This window comes from Aquarana catesbeiana, linkage group LG04 (assembly GCF_042186555.1).
Source record: "Aquarana catesbeiana isolate 2022-GZ linkage group LG04, ASM4218655v1, whole genome shotgun sequence".
Classification (NCBI taxonomy): Eukaryota; Metazoa; Chordata; class Amphibia; order Anura; family Ranidae; genus Aquarana; species Aquarana catesbeiana.
In genome coordinates, this window is record NC_133327.1 from 125,076,761 (window position 1) to 125,100,299 (window position 23,539).

At 41.5% G+C, this 23,539-nt stretch overlaps 1 protein-coding gene across 2 annotated transcripts in view; it reads right to left on the reverse strand.

The window, feature by feature from the left end:
* LOC141139439 (kyphoscoliosis peptidase-like) overlaps positions 1 to 23,539 on the reverse strand; it is a 93,471-nt gene that overhangs the window by 38,951 nt on the left and 30,981 nt on the right. For both annotated transcript variants that reach the window (XM_073625515.1, XM_073625514.1), the window contains exons 4-5: positions 5,308 to 5,373; positions 1,598 to 1,651 (exon numbers count right to left, since the gene is read on the reverse strand). In XM_073625515.1, coding sequence (XP_073481616.1) covers positions 1,598 to 1,651; positions 5,308 to 5,373 — 120 coding nt within the window. The remainder of the gene's footprint in view (positions 1 to 1,597; positions 1,652 to 5,307; positions 5,374 to 23,539) is intronic.

The following is a 23,539-nucleotide window of genomic DNA, read 5'->3' on the forward strand; positions in this document are numbered from 1 at the left end:
TATTAACTTATAGGTATTGGAATTTCCATTCAAATTTGGCTGTTAGTGAACGTAACGAATATGAATTATCTGAAATAATGTAACAAATTAATAATAATAATAATAATAATAAAAATATTATTATTATTTATTGTTATTAATTTGTTACGTTCCATTCGCTTAGATGCGGCAGGCATTTGTTATTTTGGATAATTTGTAACTTTGGATAAATTCATATTCGTTACATTTACTAACAGTCAAATTTGAAAGAAAATTCCAATACCCATAATTTATTAGTTAGTTATTATTAGTTAGTTAGTTATTATTTCAGATTTTCGAGTTTTCAAATTTTCATTCTTATTTTTGGATTTTCAAATTTTCCGATTTTCGCTCTCATTTTCGGACTTTAAAATTTTCGAATTTCGGATTTTTACGAATAATCGAAATAACAAATATCGCATCTAAATTAATAGAATGTAACAAATTCAAATTTTTCCGACATTACAAATTTATTCGAAAATAAAGAATTTTGATCATAACAAATGACCCAAAAAAACCCCAAAACAAATTAAACTAAAACAAACTAGTTTTTCACCAGTGCACATGTCTCTTCAAATTCTTACTTACTATGGTCGTCAGCTCTATCTACTGCTCATATTGTGGTATTTTCCTGATTCACTCTAGTCTTATAAATTAAAAACATTTGAATTGGAGAGAAAATAGCCTAATAACATTTGCTTTTGCTCTCATTTGCACATGAATGTAAATGCAGTTTCACAGGACAGATAGCTCTGCCATTTTTGTATAATACACCCCTATATGTAGGAGTGCAGAGGTCTCACTCAAAATATTTTCTCTTCTGGTCAAATATTCTTAGCTTATAGTTTTAGGCTCTCTTTTCTATTAAGCGAATGTTCTTTGATGCTTCTGATCTAATTTTATGCCTTAACATAATCTGGTTGATTTACTAAAACTGGAGAGTGCAAAATCTGGTGCAGCTGTGCATTCTAGCCAATCAACTTCTAACTTCAGCTTGTTCAATTAAACTTTGATAGAAAACTTGGAAGCCGATTGGTTTCTATGCAGAGCTGCACCAGATTTTGCATTCTCCAGTTTTAGTAAATCAACCCCCATGTGACACAACTCACATGTACTAACGCACTGCAATGTTGTGAATTGGCTCTGAAGGAGAACAGAGGTTCTCCGGTATCCAGTATCAATTAATTCTAGTTGCCAAAGTAGGAGGATATCTGAAGCAGGTGTAAACTCCCTTAGCTATGTAACGCATGTAAGTAGGCCCCAATGCTCGCCACACACCTGCCAATTTTATTTACAACTTTGCAGCTTTCCATCAGCAGTCAATCCCAATGATCTGTCACCCAGCATTTCAATTGTTTCCCAGCTTTGAAGGACCAAACAAAATTGTGGTGATTGATCAAAACCTCTGCAGTGACAGCCAGAAGGTGTTTTAATTGATTCATATGGCAATTTGTATTTAATCCCCCGATTTTGGGACAAATTAAGGGGCAGTCAGCTAACTGAAAGCCACAAAGTTGACAAATGTATAGCTAGCATTAGATATATTTTGCCCCTAAAAAAAGCAGAATTATTTACTCACCAGCATTTTGATGACATTTCACATTCGCAATATCCTCATCATTATTCTGAAATCCTTAAGTAAAAATACATCAAGAAGTCACTTTACTGTAAGTACTGCAAGTGTTCTGTGGTATTTGATGCACTCTTATTTACCAACATCAATCAATCTCTGCATATTATCATTATACAGTTTTTAAAAAAACTACACAACATGCACACTGTATGATGTGAATAGGCTTTCGTTCACTTTGGCAGGGTTTTTCTTCCCCATGCAATTCATTGGTAATCCAAAACCATTTTGAAGTTGGTCAGAAGTAGGTAACCTGCAAATCGCATGCACATGTCAGTGAATTCTGAATGGCCTTAGAAGAGTCTCAAACTGATGCCATTGACACAAGCCCAAAGCTCATTGTCACAGGCAGGGCCGCGGATAAGGGGGTAGCACCAGTCCTCCTATACAGGGCTCAGGCCAGCAGGGAGGGCCCAGGCAGCTGGAGAATCGGATATGGGCAGTAGAGGGGGTGATCCGTAAAGTGGTGGGGCAGAGGGGCAGTTAGAGCTACTGAACCCCTGGGTGTCTCTCCCTATAGCAGCTAAAAGCCTGCTTCTCCTCTCTCTCCCATCGGCTTTCAGCTGCTGCAGAGAGAGACACACAGGGGATTGGTTCCTGTAATTGCCCCTCCCCATGCCTCACCAATTCCCTTCTCTGTCCAGGATTTGATTTCCCCTGCTGCCTGCTAATAATGATTTTAGTGTTTTTTTAATGAAAATATAATTTTAATATTTTTAGGGGGGCCCTGTCGGATAGGCTGTACAGGGTCCCGTGATTTCTAACAGCAGCCCTGGTCACAGGTCCTTGGCCTTATCCTCAAGGTTTCTATGAAAAATGTAAAACAAAGACAAGTACATACGTTTTAAACCTTCATCTAATCCATTCACTGTTTAACCCTTTAAGTAGGCACTGCTGTGTCACAGAATTCACAGAACCTGCCCTCTAAACTACAGAGCTGCTGAGAGGATGAGTCTCAGGAAGCGGAGTCAGTGCAGGAATCACTGCTTGCAGGCAACAAGGTACCATGGGATATGTAGTCCTTAAAAAAGGAAAGTAAACAGCAAAGAAGCTGCAAAGCATGCAGGGAATCCAGGAAATTGTAAAAGGAGATGACCAGCAGACAGGCAGCACTCACAACATGAAAGGAGATTTTTAAACCTTGTAACGCTGGCCACGCGCATTTATGCAGCTGTTTGGCAGGTGGGCCTTAACGCCGAGTGACCGCATATATGCTGCCCTGTTAAAACAACCGTGCTCCCCGCATGCTTCCAGCGTGGTAGCTGTCGGGAACCGGTAAGCTCCTGATGCATACTTGCAATCGGGAGCTTTCTGATCATGTGACCGCTGTGACAGCCAATCAAAGTGGTCACGTGACCTGAATGCCTTCCTCCGCCTCCCGGCTTTTAGAACTCTTAAAGGGATTGTAAACCCTCATATTTTTTCACCTTAATGCATCCTATGCATTAAGGTGAAAAAACATCTGGCAATGACCGGCCCCCTAGCCCCCCGTTTTACTTACCTGAGCCCTGAAACTTGACCCGGCAGGGACGCGCTGTCTCTCTGCCCGGGGGTTCTGGGCTCTTGATTGGATAGATTGATAATATTGATTAAATATAATGACCCGGGGGGCGGGGCCGAGTCATACATTCGGACTTGGGAGCACCCGCAGGGTAACCCCATCAGGAAAGCGCTTCTCCTAGGGGGTTATCTGATGTGGGGAGGAGCCGCGAGAGCCGCCGGGGGACCCCAAAGATGAGGTTCGGGGCCACTCTGTGCAAAACAAGTTGCACAGTGGACATAAGAATGATATGTTTATTTTAATAAAAAAACAACCCTTACAATCACTTTAAAAGGCTGGGAGGCAGTCAGCGCAAAGCTTATATCGGATATTACAATGCTGTTGTTATAAAAATGAAAGTTTATGCTCGGACCATAGACCTCTTTTAATTCACTCAATTGAAAGTTATTTGACACAACATTTTTTTTTGTCATGGAGTTATTATTCAGCACTTTTTGGTTCTGATTGCAGAAAAATATGATCATGATGGCAAAAAATATATCATTATAGGATACTGAAATTGAGCCTACAGTCCTTTATGTTTACCTATTGCATGCAATTATATACAAACATAAGGCTCGGTTCACATAGGGGCGACTTGTCAGGCGACCTAGTCGCCTGACAAGTCGCCTCCCGTTCTGTGCTACGGAACCGTTCTAATAGGAGCGACGCAAGTCGCTCCGACTTAGAAAAAGGTTCCTGTACTACTTTGGGGGCGACTTGCATAGACTTCTATACAGAAGTCGTTTTGCAAGTCGCCTCAGAAGTCGTTTGCAAGTCGTGCCGCCCCTGTGTGAACCGGCACTAAGACATCAGACTTCCATGACAAGGACTGAGCACAGAGAATAATTACAAAGCAGTTCAATTTTGCTATTAGCAGTAAGGTGGCAATGTATCACATGGCATTCATTACCTGAATGGTAATACTATAATACAGTTTTAATAAATGCCATACAATCAGGGCAGGACTTAGGGTGGTGGGGGCCCCTGGGCTTGAGTCACTTTCAGGCCCTACCTTCTATACATATGCACAGCTCTATAAAACAGAAATAGAAAAGGACAAGGTGTGCCAGACTCAGTGCAGTATTAAAGAACTTCTGTTTAATTGGACAAGACAAAATGGCTACTCACAAAAGTAGATAATATATAAGCGTATAAGTGGGGGATACTGTACTGGTATTCGTCCTGGGTCCACGATTAATAAAAGCAATAAAAATGGATAAAATGATAATTACCGCATTTATCGGCGTATAACACACACCAGCGTATAACACGCACCCCAAGTTTAGGAGGGAAGTTTAAGGAAAAAAACTTACATTTAAATGCCCATCAATGCAGCCTTATCAGTGTCCATCTGCAGCCTTGTCAGTTTAGCCTTGCCCAGGTGTCATTTGCAGACTTGTCATTGCAGCCTTTCAGTTTAAAAATGGCGCCGCCGAGATACAGAGCCGGATGTCCTGTGTATCGCAGCGATTTTCGGCTGCTCTTGGCCGCTCTCGGCAGCTTTTGAAATGGGCGGGGCCGGCGGGGCCCCCTATTGGCCAGGGCCCATGGGCTTGAGCACAGTCAAGCCCAATGGAAAGTCTGGCCCTGCATACAATGGTACAACTAACTAGTATGAACTTTGCACTAAACATTTCAAATGTTCTTATACTGGGCATATACTAATAGATTTTTAAAAGGGAGTATTCATACGAAAATTCTTTATACATTTCATGACTTAATTAATGTTGTTCAAAAACTTGCTTTTAACATTCAATTTTAGAATGAATGTAATTCTGGAACAAAAACCACATATGATGTTAGAAATTCATTTGTTTGAGAAAAATTTTCTATCCTGCTCCTTCAAATTTTTCCATCACTGTGGTTGAACAAGAAGGTTGATTTAACCCCTCTAACAATTAGAAAAATGAATGAACGTTGTTAAAAGGAAATTTTTTGAATGGCAATCTATACGTGTATGGCCAGCATTAGCTAATGGTGAGCACCAACAGGGGTTATTTTCATAGCTTGGACATTGTCAGTAGATAATTTAAAGCCTCAGCCCACCCTACAATTATGGTATATTTCAGTTTTGAATGGGTGTTGGTGGATAGATGCCAACAAACCATTTTCTTACCTTTGTTAGTGAATGATGAGCTGATATTGTTGTCCTGCTTTCTGGTCTCTGGATCATTTCTGTCACCTTAGAGACACATTTGATTATAGATATGTTGTACAGACATTGTTGGTACGTCAAATATGCAGAAACATTGAGCTAATGTACACAGGGACCTTACATAAAACGTACTACCAATATGTTACTGTATAAGTTTTATATTAGACATTTTTACAGTAGTTAAAGAGGAATAAATGTTGCCTTCCACTGTTCCATTCAGTTAATAAATCAGCCTGTAAATACATGTATTTTAACTTTTTACAAGCGATTCCATGACTGCAAATCTCCGGTGAGTGTGTCTGTTGTAGATACTGGTGGGTGTGAACTTTCCAGGCCCAACAATGCCTAATGCCGCGTACACACGAGCGGACTTTCCCGCAGGAAAAGTCTGACGGAATCCTTTCAGCGGACATTCCGATCATGTGTATGCCTTATCTGACTTTTTTATTTGAAAATTCTGACGGACCTAGAAATAGAACATGTTTCAAATCTTTCCAACGGAATCAATACCTATCGGGAAAACCACTCGTCTGTATGTCGTCTGTATGCTGTTCCGACGGACCAAAAACTACGCATGCTCTGAAGCAAGTACGAGACGGCAGTTATTAGCTACTCGCTATTGAACTTCCTTTCTCTAGTCCCAGCGTACTTGTATGTCACCATGTTCTAGATGGCCGGACTTTGGTGTGATAGTGTGTACGCAAGACAGTTTCAGCGGAACTCTGACGGAACTCCGTCAGAAAAACCTTCAGAGTTCATTCCGACGGAAAAAACGGTTGTGTGTAAGTGGCATTAGAGTTGTAGATATCAGTTGGATGATGTTATAGCTCTAAGGATTCAGTGCTGCTGTCAGCCTTGCTCGGACAGATGCAAATGCTGGAGCTTTGTGACTGCTTGAAAAAGAAAGTATTTTTCTATAACACATATTTTCAAATAACAGAAACAAAAACACCCACATTTTATGAGAACATATGTCTGAAGTCTTCTAGGGAAGTGGTCATCAACCCTGTCCTCAGGGCCCACTAACAGGCAAGGTTTTCAAGATAACTGAAATACATTACAGGTGATATAATTTGCTGCTCAGCGATTGCAGTATTCTAGTCTGCATCTCCCCAAGGTAATACATAAAACTTGGCCTGTTAGTGGGCCCTGAGGACAGGGTTGATGACCACTGTCCTAGAGGAATAGGCCTGATATTGCAGGTATACTCAAATATGGTCAACAATGATAGCCAAGATAAACTTCCCTATATGCACAAATGGGAACAAGAATTTAAGATATCATTTTCAACTGAAAATTGGAATGAATGTATCAATAACCTACACAAATGCACAAGATCAATTACAATCAAAGAGACAGCAATCAAGTTATTTACAAGATGGTATTATACACCTGTAAAACTTCATGCCATTTTTACCTCAGCACCTCAAACATGTTTCAGAGATAGTCTTAACTCAAGCTCCATTCAAAAATTTTTAAAGGAAGTGCAACTTAAAAGCCCGGTTATGGAAAATAGGCAACAAAATATGAAAGATAAAAAGAAAGATCTCTCTAAACACAAAGGAGCCCTAGGGGGAACCCCCTGAGGAGAGACGACCCTGGGTGCTGACTGGGATCAAAGCGTAGATGTAGACGCGGATGCACCCCCAACAAAATCCGAGATACAAGATATGTTTACCAAACTAGAGACTGTCATAAAAGAAGAGATCCACAATGTAAGGACAGATATGGGATACCTCTTGAAGCGTGTGGAAGCAGTGGAAGAGATTTCAGAACAACATGCGGCTGAGATTACTGCTTTAAAAAATCAGGTTAAAAAATTACAGTCTGACCATCGTGAGATGTTCTACAAATTAGAGGAACAGGAAAACCAAAATAGGAGGCAAAACCTGAGGATAAGGGCTATCCCAGAACAGAGAGGGGAGGACTTGTCCCTCGTGATGAAAGAATTTTTTAACCCTCTCTTAGGGAGAAGTCTTGAGGAAGAACTTAAACTAGACCGTGTCCACAGGATAAGAAAACCCCCGGGAGTTAGGGAGGAAGTTCCCAGAGATGTTATAGGTTTCACCAATATGAGGATAAGGCAAAGATTTGGGGTAAATTAAGGGGGGTACAACCTGTGAAGTACAACAACGGGGAAATCCAAATATACTTGGATTTATCAGCCAAAACGCTTGCAAGGAGACACCAATTGAGACCTCTGTTGGACGCTTTAAGGGGGGCCAACTTAAAGTATAGCTGGGGCTACCCATTTGCATTTAATGTGACAAAAGAGGGTAGAAGTTTTAGATTGATTCAGATAGAAGACTTACAAGACTTTTGTAGAGATCTAAATATTGCAGTACCGATTTTTCCAGGAGGGGTGTCTATTTAACTGAAAATAATGTTGGGGCAGGAGAGAGAGGCCGTGGGTGGGTGGGGTGGGGAGTGGTGATGGGGGGGTTGGGGGGAGGGGGGGTGAGGATGGGATGAGATAGTGCTCTCTGTGACCTTCCCCCGCCCCCTTTTTGGGGGTGGGGGGTGGAACACCATGTCCCGCCGTGAGAGTCTCACCCCATGGCACGTGGGGACGCAGGCAGAGATGGTGAAGTCTGGGACACGGCGTCCCCGTAGTCAGGTATGGACATGGGGGGAGGAAGGGAGGGAGAGGGGGGGCAGGGGGAGGTGTTGGGGAGAGGGTGGATGGGGGTTCCCGCAGATTTTGTGTTTTTTTTCTGTAGATTCTTTTCTCTTCCAAATAGGGGGTAAATTAGAGGTGAAGAGGCTGCATATAAGAGATAGATTTAAAGGAAGATATGATGGAAATTAAATTTATGTCATATAATGTAAAAGGGCTAAACTCCCCTGGGAAAAGGCGTAAAGTGTTAAAGGAGTTACAGTCATATGGAGCAGATATAGTCTTCTTGCAGGAGATGCATCTCGTGTTAGAGGAGGGCATTAAGCTCGACTCAAGACATTACCCAAGTTGGATCTATGGTGATTCACCCATCAAGCAGGCGAAGGGAGTGAGTATCGGATTCTCGAATCGGATGAAATTTACATTATTAGAAAGGAGGGTGGACCCAGAGGGTTGGTTTCTATTTATAAAGGTAAAACTAGGGGTAAGGACATATACATTGGCTAACGTGTACTGCCCGAATAGAGATCCGATAACTTATCTCTCCCAGACCCTGAGTAGACTGATGGAATTCAGGGAGGGGGCAGTGATTCTGGCAGGGGATTTTAATCTCTGTCTTGATCCAGCCTTGGATAGGTCATCTAGAACTAGAGAGGAAAGTAAAAATCTGTTGCTGAGCCTTGGGAAAAAGCTACATGATTGTCAACTGATGGATGTATGGAGGGTGCAACACCCAAGGGTGAGGGATTAATCTTTTTTCTCGGCAGTGCATGGGACCTATTCAAGGCTGGACTACTTGTTGGTTGATCACAGTTTATTGGGCTCTATAAAAGGAGTCAAAGATAGAGATTATGACTTTGTCAGATCATGCACCCGCCTCGATGAAGGTAAGGTTAGAGGGGCTCCAGCGGGCGCCGTATACTTGGCGGTTAAATGAAAAACTTCTTGAGGAGGACAAGATAGTGGAGAAAATCCAACAGGAAATAGATGTGTTCTTTTTAAATAACGATAATGAAAAGCCCCCGGGTGCGGTTATATGGGAGGCCTTTGAAGCCTATATAAGGGGGGTAACATGTTTCAGAGGCTGCATCTCAGCAAGTTCATTCACACATATCTTCTGGGAATGTGGGAACGTTTCACAAATACGGAAGCAATTGGAAAGCTTTGCATCCAAAATCTCTGACAATGTTATAAAACTCTCATTCCACAACTGCCTTTTAGTCTCCCCAATCACAGGACCTACCCATTCATAACAGACTGATCCACACATTATGTGTGGCAATACACTGGTTGATTGCATACCATTGGAAATTCTCATCAGTACCTCTAGCCCAATTGAAAGTACATATAATAAAATGACAGAACAATGTATACCCAAAAAGCACAAAATTGGAGCAGCACCTGAGGTAATTCCACAGGTGCTGCAATAGGGCAATGCCTCTTTTTCCTCTTTTTTTGGCACAGACATTCCCCATAAAACCTCTTGATGGGTCCAGGGGATCATTTGGAAGCATTTTGAAAGGGTGAGAGTGTATCCATCAGATAATCTCAATGTGATGTTGATAATGTAAATGTATTATTAGGCACCAATACTGGGTTCCTGTATGAATATATTGTCAATTATTAAAGATACCAACCTGATTTTATATTTTTTTGTTTTAGTGGCAAATATTCAATAAAGAGTTTCTACAAAAGCTCCAGAAGAAGCTATGTTTGTGGTGAAACATGTAGAGGCAATCACACTTTAGTACTTTGACCATTGGGTCATTATCGCCTAAATTTTATAAATTGTTTTATAATATCTATGCAAATAACATTTTTTATATATTTTCTTGCAAATTTTGCTTTTGGTTGATTTTTCCGCACCTTAAAACTCCAATTTTGTGCTTTTTGGGTATACATTGTTCTGTCATATTTAAAGGAGGTGGTGCATCCCACCAGAGTCTCCCAGCTCCAATAATAATTTGATAGATTTCTGTACATAAAAATAATATTAACCTCATGGATACATAACACAAATCACTTATATGATAAAAAATGGGTTCCTTGTTTCACTCATTCTAAACATTTCTTAAACCCCGAATAGTAATACTTTTTATCACAGATTATTGAGACACTTAAGTTGTTTATTGTATTCAAAGATACTTCTGTTAGCATATTAGTTAACCACTGCAATGTACATCTATCATATTTTGTATTAACATCATTTTCCTTACCTGTAAACCGTATGTAATGCATTTCTCTTGACATAACACCACTGTTTGTACCACTATTTTTTTTTTTTTGTACCCATTAAAATAGTTTGTAAACAAAAAAGAAAAAGAAAGTATTTACATTGAGATTTATTACTAACTGAATGTAGGAGGTAGAAAAACAATGGGGAGGCAACATTTAAAAAGTATGTGACTGTTTTGTTTTTCCTACTACTTTAACCTTTTGCTGCCAATGTTCTGCATATATGCAGCAAGAAAGAGAGCGCACTCACTGACCGAAAAGTATTAATGTCAATAAAAGAAATAATAATAGAAAAAAATCAGCAGGAAAATAATAGTTGAAGGGAGAGGGGGGACGAAGGAGTTAATTAGGGCTGATTAGATAAATCAAGGTGTTAATAAGGAGTTAAACAGAGACAAATATAATTTAAAAAAAAATGTTTTTACTTGTCAGGTTGCTTTAACATTCCTTTGATCTGCAGATGAATGAAATAAAGTATATACAAAAGTAACAATGTTGCACTGTATCTCTGTATTTCGCATCAAAACAGTGTTGCTAAACAGAAGGCCCTTTATGACAACAGCAGCTGCTAGAGCTGCTGTATTTACACAACTTCAGGCTTTTATTTTAAGAGGCAGGAATTGTTAGCAAGTGGAAGGGTGAATGCAGCAGTAAGACAGAAAGACTACATGTCCTGTGTACTCTTTGATAAAGTTTTTTCCTGTCCCTAACTAAAGTATTTACATTTTATGAACAAGCATTTAAAGCAATTGAAAACAACCACTCAATAGTCTCTGTATAGGCCTTTTGGAGCAATTCGTCTTTAAAGCCATATTCTGGAATATTAAAAAAGAACCCTTGCTACTTGGCCTCTGGGCACTGAAAGGGTTATAAATGCTCATTAAGTTTAGGGGTAGAGGAATAAGTTCTAATACTTACCTTATTCCCCTCTCTGGCAGGCTTCTACCACACTGTGCAACTGGACCTCTGAAGTGACTAGTCCCACTCTTTGGTCGCACTCTGAAGTCATCAAGTACAATGCAGGGAGAGCAGTTTTTATATCAATGCTTGCCATTTTTTTTAATTTAGAAATTATCAATGCTCCCCACTAAAACCACTGCCTGTGGAAGGGAGTTCCACATCTTTACCGCTCTTACAGTAAAGAACTCTCTACACAGTTTAAGGTTAAACCACTTTTCTTCTAATTTTAGTGAATGGCCGCTTGTCCTATTAAATTCTCTTACGCGGAAAAGTTTTATCCCTATTGTGGGGTCACCAGTACAGTATTTGTACATTGAAATCATATCCACTCTCAAGCATCTCTTCTCCAGAGAGAACAAGTTCAGTGCAAGTAACCTTTCCTCATAACTAATGTCCTCCAAAACCCTTTATTAGGTTTGTTGCCCTTCTCTGGACTCTGAAGTGGGAGAATTATCATTTTATCTCTGGAGTTGATCCCCCTTTTAATGCATGCCAATATTCTGTTTGCTTTGTTAGCAGCAGCTTGGCATTGCATGCCATTGCTGAGCCTATCATCTACTAGGACCCCCAGGTCCTTTTCCATCCTAGATTCCCCCAGAGGTTCTCCCCCCAGTGTATAGATTGCATTCATATTTTTGCCACCCAAATGCATTATTTTACATTTTTCTACATTAAACCTCATTTGCCATGTAGTTGCCCACCCCATTATTTGTTTAGATCTTCTTGCAAGGTTTCCACATCCTGCGGAGAAGTTATTGCCCTGCTTAGCTTAGTATCATCCGCAAATACAGAGATTGAGCTGTTTACCCCATTCTCCAGGTCGTTTATGAACAAATTAAATAGGATTGGTCCCAGCACAGAACCTTGGGGACCCCACTACCCACCCCTGACCATTCCGAGGATTCCCCATTTATCATCAGAGTTTACACTGACAATCAATGTAATGGGGGATTTTACATTAACAACCCATCAAGGTGATTTCTACACTGGCCACCAATGTGAGAGGGGATTTACACTCACCACCAATTTAAAGGGGGCTTCTACATGAGCCACAAATGCAAGGGAGGATTTAAAACTGACCACAAATGCAAGTTTGGATTTTTTTTACTGATAACCAATATAAAGAGGAGTTTCTTCACTGGCCACAATGTAATGGGGATTTACACTGATCACTAATGTAATAAGAGCATTCACAGTAACCAGTGTAAGGAGAAATTGACACTGATCACCATGTAAGGGGGACCTTCACACTGGTCACTAGTAAGAATAATAGTATTCTACACAAAGCCCCAATGTAATTAGAAGACTTACACTGAACACCAATGTAAGTGAGACATTTAGCCTGCATTCACATTTGTGTGTGTTGGGAACGCATGAAAAATCGCTTTCCTGACACCACAGAAACATGCTGCCCTTTAGCAGATACACAGCAGTGCCATTAATTGCTAATGACACCCTCACGCATCTGCTGACATGTGTGTATTCACATGCACCAAAATTCAGGGTGCTGTGGCATCATGTTATTTTGAAAAAGGGTTCCACCACCAATTTGCTTACCTTTGCAGAACAGGCTAATGTTAGGCTTAATGATCCCAGTTGTAGGCAGGACCAGTAGTTGAACTATTTATCCCATCCTCTAGGTCGTTTATGAACAAATTAAATAGGATTGGTCCCAGGATAGAATCCTGGAGGACCCCACTTTCTACCCCTGCCCATTCGAAGTACTCCCCATTTATCACCACCCTCTGAACTCGCCCCTGTAGCCAGTTTTCAATCCATGTACTCACCCTATGGTCCATGCCATCGCACCTTACTTTGTACAGTAAACGTTTATGGGGAACTGTATCAAATGCTTTTGTAAAATCCAGATACACTACGTCTACGGGCAGTTCACCTCCTCATAGAAGGTTAATAGATTGGTTTGGCAAGAACGATTCTTCATGAATCCATTACTGATTACTGCTAATGATACAGTTGTCAATACTAAAATCTTGAATAGTCCCTTATCATCCCCTCCAAGAGCTTACATACTATTGATGTTAGGCTAACTGGTCTGTAATTCCCGGGGATGTATCTCTGCCCTTTTTTTTTAATAGAATGGTTGTCACTGCACACCAGAGGTGGCACATATTTGTGAAGTGGAAGGAAAATGATAAATGGTTTTCAAAAATTTTTACAAATAAATATGTGAAAAGTGGGGCGTGCATTTGTATTCAGCTCCCTGAGTCAATCATTTGTAGAGCAACCTTTCGCTGCAAATACAGCTACAAGTCTTTTTGGTTATGTCTCTACCAGCTTTAGACATCTAGAGAGTAACATTTTTGCTAATTGTTCTTTGCACATAGCTCAAGCTCTGCCAGACTGGATAAAGAGCATCTGTGAACAGCAATTTTCAAGTCTTACCACAGATTCTCAATTGGATTTAGGTCTGGACTTTGACTGGGCCATTCTAACACATGAATATGATTTGATCTAAACCATTCCATTGTAGGTCTAGCTGTGTGTTTAATGTCGTTGTCCTGCTGGAAGGTGAACCTCCGCCCCAGTCTCAAGTCTTTTGCAGACTCTAATACCCCGTACACACGGTCGGACATTGATCAGACATTCCGACAACAAAATCCTAGGATTTTTTCCGACGGATGTTGGCTCAAACTTGTCTTGCATACACACGGTCACACAAAGTTGTCGGAAAATCCGATCATTCTGAATGCGGTGACGTAAAACACGTACGCCGGGACTATAAACGGGGCAGTAGCCAATACCTTTCATCTCTTTATTTATTCTGAGCATGCGTGGCACTTTGTGCGTCAGATTTGTGTACACACGATCGGAAATTCCGACAACGGATTTTGTTGTCGGAAAATTTTATAGCCTGCTCTCAAACTTTATGTGTTGGAAAATCCGATGGAAAATGTGTGATGGAGCCTACACACGGTCGGAATTTCCGACAACAAGGTCCTATCACACATTTTCCATCGGAAAATCCGACCGTGTGTACGGGGCATGACAGGTTTTCTTCTAAGATTGCTCTGTATTTAGCTTCATCCAACTTCCTATCAACTCTAACCAGCTTCCCTGTCCCTGCTGAAGAACAGCATCCCCACAACACAATGCTGCCACCACCATGTTTCATGGTGGGGATGGTGTGTTCAGGGTGATGTGCAGTGTTAGTTTTCCACCACACATAGCGTTTTGCTTTTAGGCCAAAAAGTTACATTTTGGTCTCATCTGACCAGAGCACCTTCTTTCACATGTTTGCTGTGTCCCCCACATGGCTTCTCGCAAACTGCAAACAGGACTTCTTATGGCTTTCTTTCAACAATGGCTTTCTTCTTGCCATTCTCCCATAAAGGCCAGATTTGTGTAGTGCATAACTAATAGTTGTCCTGTGGACAGATATGAGCTGTGGATCTCTGCAGCTCCTCCACAGTTACCATAACTTACCTCTTGGCTGCTTCTCTGATTAATTCTGTCCTTGCCCGGCCTGTTAGTTTAGGTGGACGGACATGTCTTGGTAGGTTTGCCATACTCTTTACATTTTTGGATGCTAGATTAAACAGTGCTTCGTGAGGTGTTCAAAGCTTGGAATTTTTTTATAACCTAACCGTGCTTTAAACTTTTCATCAAAGTGTTATCCCTGACCTGTCTGGTGTGTTCCTTGGCCATTATGATACTGTTTGTTCAGTAAGGTTCTCTAACAAATCTCTGAGGGTTTCACAGAACAGCTGTATTTATACTGAGATTAAATTACACAATGGTGGACTCTTTTTACTAATTAAGTGACTTCTGGAGGCAATTGGTACCACTAGATTTTAGTTAGGTGTATCAGAGTTAAGGGGGCTGAATACAAATGCACGCCACACTTTTCACATATTTATTTATAAAACATTTTGAAAACCATCATTTTTTTTCCACTTCACAATTACGAGCCACTTTGTGTTGGTCTATCACATAAAATCCCAATAAAATAATAAAATAAATTTACGTTTTTGGTTGTAACATGACAAAATGTAGAAAATTTCAAGGCACTGTATATATATATATATATATATATATATATATATATATATATATATATATATATATATATATATATATATTTATTTATTTTTTCCTTTTTTACGTATAAGTGATCACACAAGCTGTCAGCAGGAGGCAGAGAAGCATCATTAAACTGATCTTTCCAGAGAATGGCTGTGCAGGGTGTGTGCCAGCAGAAGTCTGACCAGTGGAGTACAAGCAAGCTGTGTTCCCAAAGAGACCATGGTGTGGTCAGTCTGAAATGTGAAAGCAAGGAGACTGGCAGGATCACTAGGGATTTCACACAAGGGATGCAATGCAAAGAAAACATGATACTTTTTCATACAGCTAATAAAAAAATCCAAGCTCTTTGCTGTAAAGACCAGTTACCGGCTGAGGGGGCTGCACTGGGATACCTTCGCTGCCATTGTGCTATTGCTGGGTGTCCAGTGCATCCCTGTACTTTTAAGGCCCTCCAGGCATACCTTCCCCCAATCTGTCCATTATTGTATACTGTATGTGCTCCAACTTTGGAGACTCTCAAAATTTAGAGAGTTAGGATTGCAGTACACTTGGGGGGCGTGGGGGGGTGAAGTGGCCCTGGAGCTTATACATGTATTTGCAAATGTGTTCAAACTAAACCCCCTTGGTTTTAAGTTTTTGAATTGTTAAACAGGGCAATTCAGTTTGTTGCAGACTGGCTGGTAAGTGAGCTGGCATTTTTTCTTTGTTACCTTTTGACATGGGTCGCCCATTCATGTGCTCCTTGCTTCAAAAGCTAGTTACAGCCTGGGGTGGCTGCCATTTGTTTGTATTTTTTCATAAAAGTACACGATAACACAGACACATATCAGAATTATGATTTTTGAGATAACAATCACTTTAAGTGGACAATAATCACAGCCTTTTATCTTCTTTATTGGGGTCTGCCAAATTCTGAAAGCTTTGAGCTGCTCTGTTGTGCCAGTCATGGAAAACATGGCAATCATTCTCTGTGCTCTAGTGTCACTGCCACAAAGCAATTATGGTCCTTTATTAATGGATTACTTATTATTGTAAGGTTGACAAGTAGAAGTTCCTATATCTTGATTTTCCTTAGGAAAGTGGAGTGACCATTTCCTCATTTCACCTGCTTGGATTTATAGTTTATTTGCTGCGTTTTCTGTTTCTGTAAAAATAATGACTCATTTGCTGTGTTTACTGCTGATTTGTTAATAATTATTTCATGCATCTCACCATTGAACAATAAAAATGATTTCAGTGAGGTCTGTGCTGTATTTCCTGGTGTAGTTCTTGTCATGCACAGGATTACTCAAGTGGGATCCTTAACAAACATACATGCAATTTTGAACATTGTCTGAATCTGTACAAACAGACAGACACAACCAACAATTGTGGAGGAAAGTATTACAAAGATTATATGTTAAAATAACATTTAAAGTGTATGCACTGATATTTTTGGGGTGCTAGAGAGTGCTAGGGACATAAAACTAATGGAGTGTCTCCATGTTCATGGTTGGTCACCCTCTCACACAACCACCCCTTTTTTCCTACTGTCATGAGCGTTTTTTTCTTTTCATTAAATGATTAAATGATTGTGCCTGCACAATGTGGGATATTCTTCTTTTCTTTTTTTTAACTAAACTTTAGCTTTCGTTTGTATTGGCCACAGATTAAAACCACGTACTTGTCAGACTAAACATCTGAGTGTACAAAATTACAGTATTACATAGTTACATAGTTAGTAAGGTTGAATAAAGACACCAGTCCATCCAGTTCAACCTGAGTGAGTGTGGGTGTGTGTCTACAATTATCCCCATTCATTTAAGGTACCCATATAGCGCTGTCAATTTACGCATCGCTCCACACATACATCGCACACTCACAATCCCTACCCTCAAGGAGCCCACAATCCAAGGTCCCCAAACTCACATTCATATACTAGGGCCAACTTTTGGACAGAAGCCAATTAACCTACCAGCATGTCTTTGGAGTGTGGGAGGAAAACGGAGTAACCGGAGGAAACCCACGCAGGCACAGGGAGAACATGCAAACTCCAGGCAGGTAGTGTCGTGGTTGGGATTCGAACCAGCGACCCTTTTTACTGCTAGGTGAGAGTGCTACCACTACACCACTATTATTATTACTAGTATTAAGTGGCACTTCACCGACTTTACCATGAGGCAACTCTTAAAAATGATTAAGTCAATTTAACCCTTGGCTCTGAAACCTGAAGAACTGAAACTGTTACCATTGCAGCATCAGAAGACCAGAGACAGGAAGAGGACAGGGCATACCTACAGTGAAGATTTCTCCAGGATTCAGCTGCTTGCACAACACAAGATATACCTCATTATAGGTAAGTGATGTGACTAAAGCTGTAGGGATTTTTTTTAAGCTAAAATTCAGTTTTAAAGTTTCAACCCAGTCAAAGAGTGAATTAATGTGTGCTCTGTTTAATGTAAATGTTATAAAAAGGGGAACAATCATAAATGCTGTACCACTACTTGCCGCTCACTACTGTCACTTCTAATTACAGAAGTCCGACTTCTGTGTTTAGAAGTAACAGCGCTCCTCTCCCGGCAGCTGCACTGAATCCTCCTTGCCCTGCACATGCCTGTGAGAGCAGAAGAGGGGGTGAAGGATGTACAGAGTTGCGCTAGTCCAGGGGCAGCAGCACCTGAATGCGCTTAGCGCTTTAGTGTGTTTAGACTTGTTTACACGAGTTAAGGCGTACTGGTGCCACAAGGAGATTGGGGGGAGGGGATACGTGTTGGAAGGGGGAATTTGGGGGGCGGCAGGGGAAGTTTGGGGGGTTGCTAAGAGTGCTAAATCTTTGGGGGGGGACGTAGTTTGGCACGTTTGCCCTGGGTTCTAGATGACCTTGTCCCAGCATTGCTGAAAGCTGTGCCTGTCCCACAGCCTGCACTCTCTACTCTGCTACTGAGACAATCTGTAGCAGCTGTTCTATATCAGGTACTGTCAAGGGAATTTGGGGGTGGGAGGAGAGCTCTGTACTGGGGGAGGAGGTGATTTGGGGGAAATGGAGGAGTCCATTTTTGTTGTAAACTGACCAATGACTTATGCACTCCTGAACCCTGTACATAGCACACTCCAGAACTCTGCACTCTGTATGCATGACACTCCTGAACTCTGCACTCTGTATGCATGACACTCCTGAACTCTGCACTCTGTACATAGCACACTCCTAAACTCTGCACTCTGTACATAGCACACTCCTAAACTCTGCACTCTGTATGCATGACACTCCTGAACCCTGCACTTTGTACATAGTGCAACTCTGTATACATGGCACTCCTGAACTGTGCACTCTGTACGCAGGGCACTTTTGAATTTTAGACACAGTATGTCATGCCCTCTTGAACTCTGTACTTTACACTCTGTATGTAATGCACTCCTGAACTCTGCACTCTGTACATAGTGCACACCTGAACGCTGAACTTTGTACATAGCGCACTCCTCATCTTTGCACTCTGTATGCAAGGCACTCCTGAACTCTGCATTCTCTATGCAAGGCATTCATGAACTTTGAACTCTGTATGCAGTGTACTCCTGAACTTTACACATTGTATGTCATGCACTCCTGAACTCTGCACTCTGTACATAGCACACACCTGAACCCTGCACTTTGTATGTAGTGTACTCCTGAACTCTGCACTCTGTATGCAAGGCACTCCTGATCCAGTGGCGGCTGGTGCTTTTTTTTTTTTTTGGAGGGGGGGTGTGCAAACAAACAAATTCTGAAAAATACTGAAAAAAAACATCAATTGCAGCCTTACTGTGCCATCAATTGCAGCCACTGTGTCCAAAAAATGCAGCCACTGTGCCATCAAATGCAGCCACTGTGCCCATCAAATGAAGCCACTGTGCCCATCAAATGCAACCACTGTGCCCCATAAAATGAAGCCACTGTGCCATCAAATGCAGCCACTGTGCCCATCAATTGCAGCCACTGTGCCCATCAATTGCAGCTACTGTGCCCCATAAAATGAAGCCACTGTGCCATCAAATGCAGCCACTGTGCCCCATAAAATGAAGCCACTGTGCCATCAAATGCAGCCACTGTGCCCATCAATTGCAGCCACTGTGCCCATCAAATGCAGCTACTGTGCCCCATAAAATGAAGCCACTGTGCCATCAAATGCAGCCACTGTGCCCCATAAAATTAAGCCACTGTGCCATCAAATGCAGCCACTGTGCCCATCAATTGCAGCCACTGTGCCCATCAAATGCAGCTACTGTGCCCCATAAAATTCAGCCACTGTGCCACATCAAATGCAGCCACTGTGTCCATCAAATACAGCCACTGTGCCCCATCAAATGAAGCCACTGCATACACTACCCCCCATAAATTATATATACTACCCCCCATATATTATATATACACTAACCCCTATATATTATATACACACTACCCCCCCCCATAAATTATATACACTACCCCCCATAAATTATATACACTAACCCCCATATATTATATATACAATACACCCATGTATTATATACACACTACCCCCCATATATTATCTACACACTACCCCCCATATATTATATACACACTACTCCCCATATATTATATACACACTACCCCCCATAAATTATATCCACTACCCCCCATAAATTATATACACTAACCCCTATATAGTATATACACTACCCCATATATTATATATACACTACCCCCATAAATTATATACACTACCCCCCATAAATTATATATACACTAACCCCCATATATTATATACAAACTACCCCCCCATAAATTATATACACTAATCCCCATATATTATATACAAACTACCCCCCCATAAATTATATACACTACCTCCATATATTATATACACACTACCCCCCATAAATTATATACACTAATCCCCATATATTATATATACACACTACCCCCATGTATTATATACACACCACCCCCCATATATTATATACACACTACCCCCCCCCCCCTAAATTATATGTAGCAATAACTCTCGGTGGAGCTGCTGGTTTAAAGCGGGCCTGTCCTCTTATCTCTTTACCCCTCTTAAATTGTTCAATCCCCTTGGCACAGCTGTAGTGCAGTGTTGTTATGATATGAGTATTGACTTTAACCCACAATATACACTTATGTTTATATTTACCTCTACCTGGGTGTCTGTAGCTCCACCTGCAGGAGAAATAACAACACTGCACACAAACTTCAATAATAACCAGAAATAACTTCTTTCTTTGAGTAAGTAGTATATTTATATAAAGGGTTATTACAATGACTGCACTATCACACAAACGTAGTGCAATAGTGTACTAAATAGTTATGACAATTGGTAACACACACAAATATACCTAATTGTATATATCTATACCATGGAGCTCCCCCTGCTCTAAACTGTAAAGTCACTATCCTTGGTAACTAAATGCAGGGCCCTGCAATGAAAAAGATAGCCTTGACGTCTTCAGTCTTCGCTAGCTAAGAACTTGTAATTGTAATCCACAAGGGGTTCCTCTTGGGTGTTGCGCAGTGTAAGGTAATACACTAAAGCAGTTATAATCCGGCAGACTGACTAAGTGTTCTTATATGAAGAAGACAAACATCTAGCATCCGCTCTTGAATACTGAAGTCTATGCAGATGTACTGTTTTCCAACTTAACTTGTTCTGTGGGACTAACAGTCCCAGCAACACTCTGTAACAGTTCTAAATGTGTGTGTAGTATTAAACAAACTTCCGGGCGTTAACCCTCTCACCACACGGGATCCAGGCAGATGGATGTCTCCATTTCAGCAGTTCTCAGTCTGTATGGAGGCACCATCACGCCGTCACACTGTTCCGTTCACTAACGACCAGGAGTCCTCGGTTACCTCCCCACGGGTCTCCGGAACGATCACTTCTGCTTCTCCAGCACACTGTGATACGACGGCAGGGACACACACACCCACAGAGTTCTGCTGGCAGGCCACGCGTCCCAGGAACAAGAGACCTAAGATGGCCGCTCCTTACCCTTTTATATCCTCCCACAATGCAGTTCAGTTCTCCTCTTGTCCAGGAGCATTGTGGGTGGGTCAGAGTTAAAGTTCCGAAGTAAACAATCAATCACTTCCATGTCAGTTCACTTAATCATGAAACGTAAAAGTATTGTACCTTTTCAATTGTCCACAAGATGGCACTATAACAACTTATGTACTGTATAACACACATATGGCTAAAAACAAAAGTTGTCAGCGCTACATATATACACACTACCCCCCCATAAATTATAGATACACTAAACCCAATGTATTATATACACACTACCCCGGATATATTTTATACACACTAACCCCCATAAATGATATACACCACCCCCCATATATTATATACACACTACCCCCCATAAATTATATACACTACCCCCCATAAATTATATACATAACCCACCCAATAAAATACACTACTCCCCGTATATTATATGTACACTAACCCCCCATATATTATATACACACTACCCCCCATAAATTATATACACCAACCCCCATATATTATATATACACTACCCCCATGTATTATATACACACTACCCCCCATAAATTATATACACTAACCCCCATATATTATATACACACTACCCCCCCCATAAATTATATACACTACCCCCCATAAATTATATAAATTACCCCCCATAAATTATATACACTACCCCCCATAAATGATATACACTACCCCCATATATTATATATACACTAACCCCCGTATATTATATACACACTACCCTCCATAGATTATATACACTACCCCCCATGTATTATATATACACTACCCCCCATAAATTATATACACACTACCCCCCATAAATTATATACACTACCCCCCATATATTACATACACACTACCTCCCATAAATTATATAAACTACCCCCCATATATTATATATACACTAAACCCCATGTACAGTATTATATACACATTAACCCCCATAAATTATATACACTACCCCCCATATATTATATATTTTGTTGAAGAGAGACATACAGCAACAGCTCCTTCCTACCCCTTCCTCCTGTCTCTGCTTTCTGTTCTATCTTTTCTGCTTGCAACATGTCTGAGTTATCAGCATATAAAAAGATGAGCAAAAATGACTGCTGAGCATGCAGCAAGAGGAATTGATGTAGGTGGTAAAAATTGTGAAAGGCTTGATACATCCCCTACAGGAGTATGATATATGGGCAGACCAGAACCCGGGACGAACTGGCCCAGAAAGGGTATCCTCTACTCCAGAGCCCAGTGGTTCAGAGGCAGCCTCTTCGGATGGGCCAGCAGAGACTGACACTGGAATACCACTGATTGTCACCTCCAAGCTACCGCCTGAGCAGGCCAGCACCATATTGCCTGAAACCAGCAGAGACTCTCCTTAAATGCAGGAAACGCTACAACACCTCAGGGAGATGGATGGTGTACCTGCAGTTTCTTGAGCGCCAGGCCGAGCGAGAAGAACGCAGGGCTGAAAGAGAGGCTGCGGAACGCCAGGCTGAGAGAGAGGCGGCGCAGAGGGAGGCTGATCGTCGGGATAAGTTAGAGATGACTAGGCTCCAGCCGCCGCGACAAGCTCAGAACCTCGGATCCCTAGAGCACAGGGATGCCTCTCTGCCAGTGATCCCGGCAGCCAAATTTCCCGTTATGGAAAAGGACGGTGACATTGAGGTGTATCTACTGTCGTTTGAAAAAAACTTGCCCTCAGTACCATCTGCCTCCACCACAATGGGCCCGGTACCTGACGCCAGGGCTACAAGGCAAGGCCCTGGATGCTTATGTCGAACTGTCAGAAGAGCAGGGTGATGATTATGAGGCACTAAAGGCTGTGATCATCCAAAAGTTTCACCTAACCCCAGAAGTGTACCAGAAGTGTTTTAGGTCCTTGCAAAAGGGGCCTGGGGACTCATACCTGGATGTGGTAAGTCGCTTACGCACCACATTCCGGCAGTGGACTAAAGGCTTGAAAGCCGATTCTTTTGACTCCCTGGAAGATTTTATGATTGAAGATCAACTTTTGCAAATCTGTCCTACAGACGTTAGACAGTTTGTGCTGGAGCGAAAGCCAACCTCTGCCAAAGCAACAGCAGAACTGGCAGATACCTATATCCACTCTTGGGTATCTGATCATCGCAAGGCTCCTCTGAATGGCTGGAAAGGAGGGAAATCACACACGGAAACCCCGCCTCTACCTGCCAACCAAGTCCCTCAGTGGCCAGAACCTGCAGTTCCTAGTGCCAAGGCATTCCCGCCTGACAACCGCAGATGCTACAACTGTGCGAAAGCCGGACATCTCAGGATGCAGTGCCCTGAGCAGAAGAAGATGACATCACCTGGCCATCTGGCC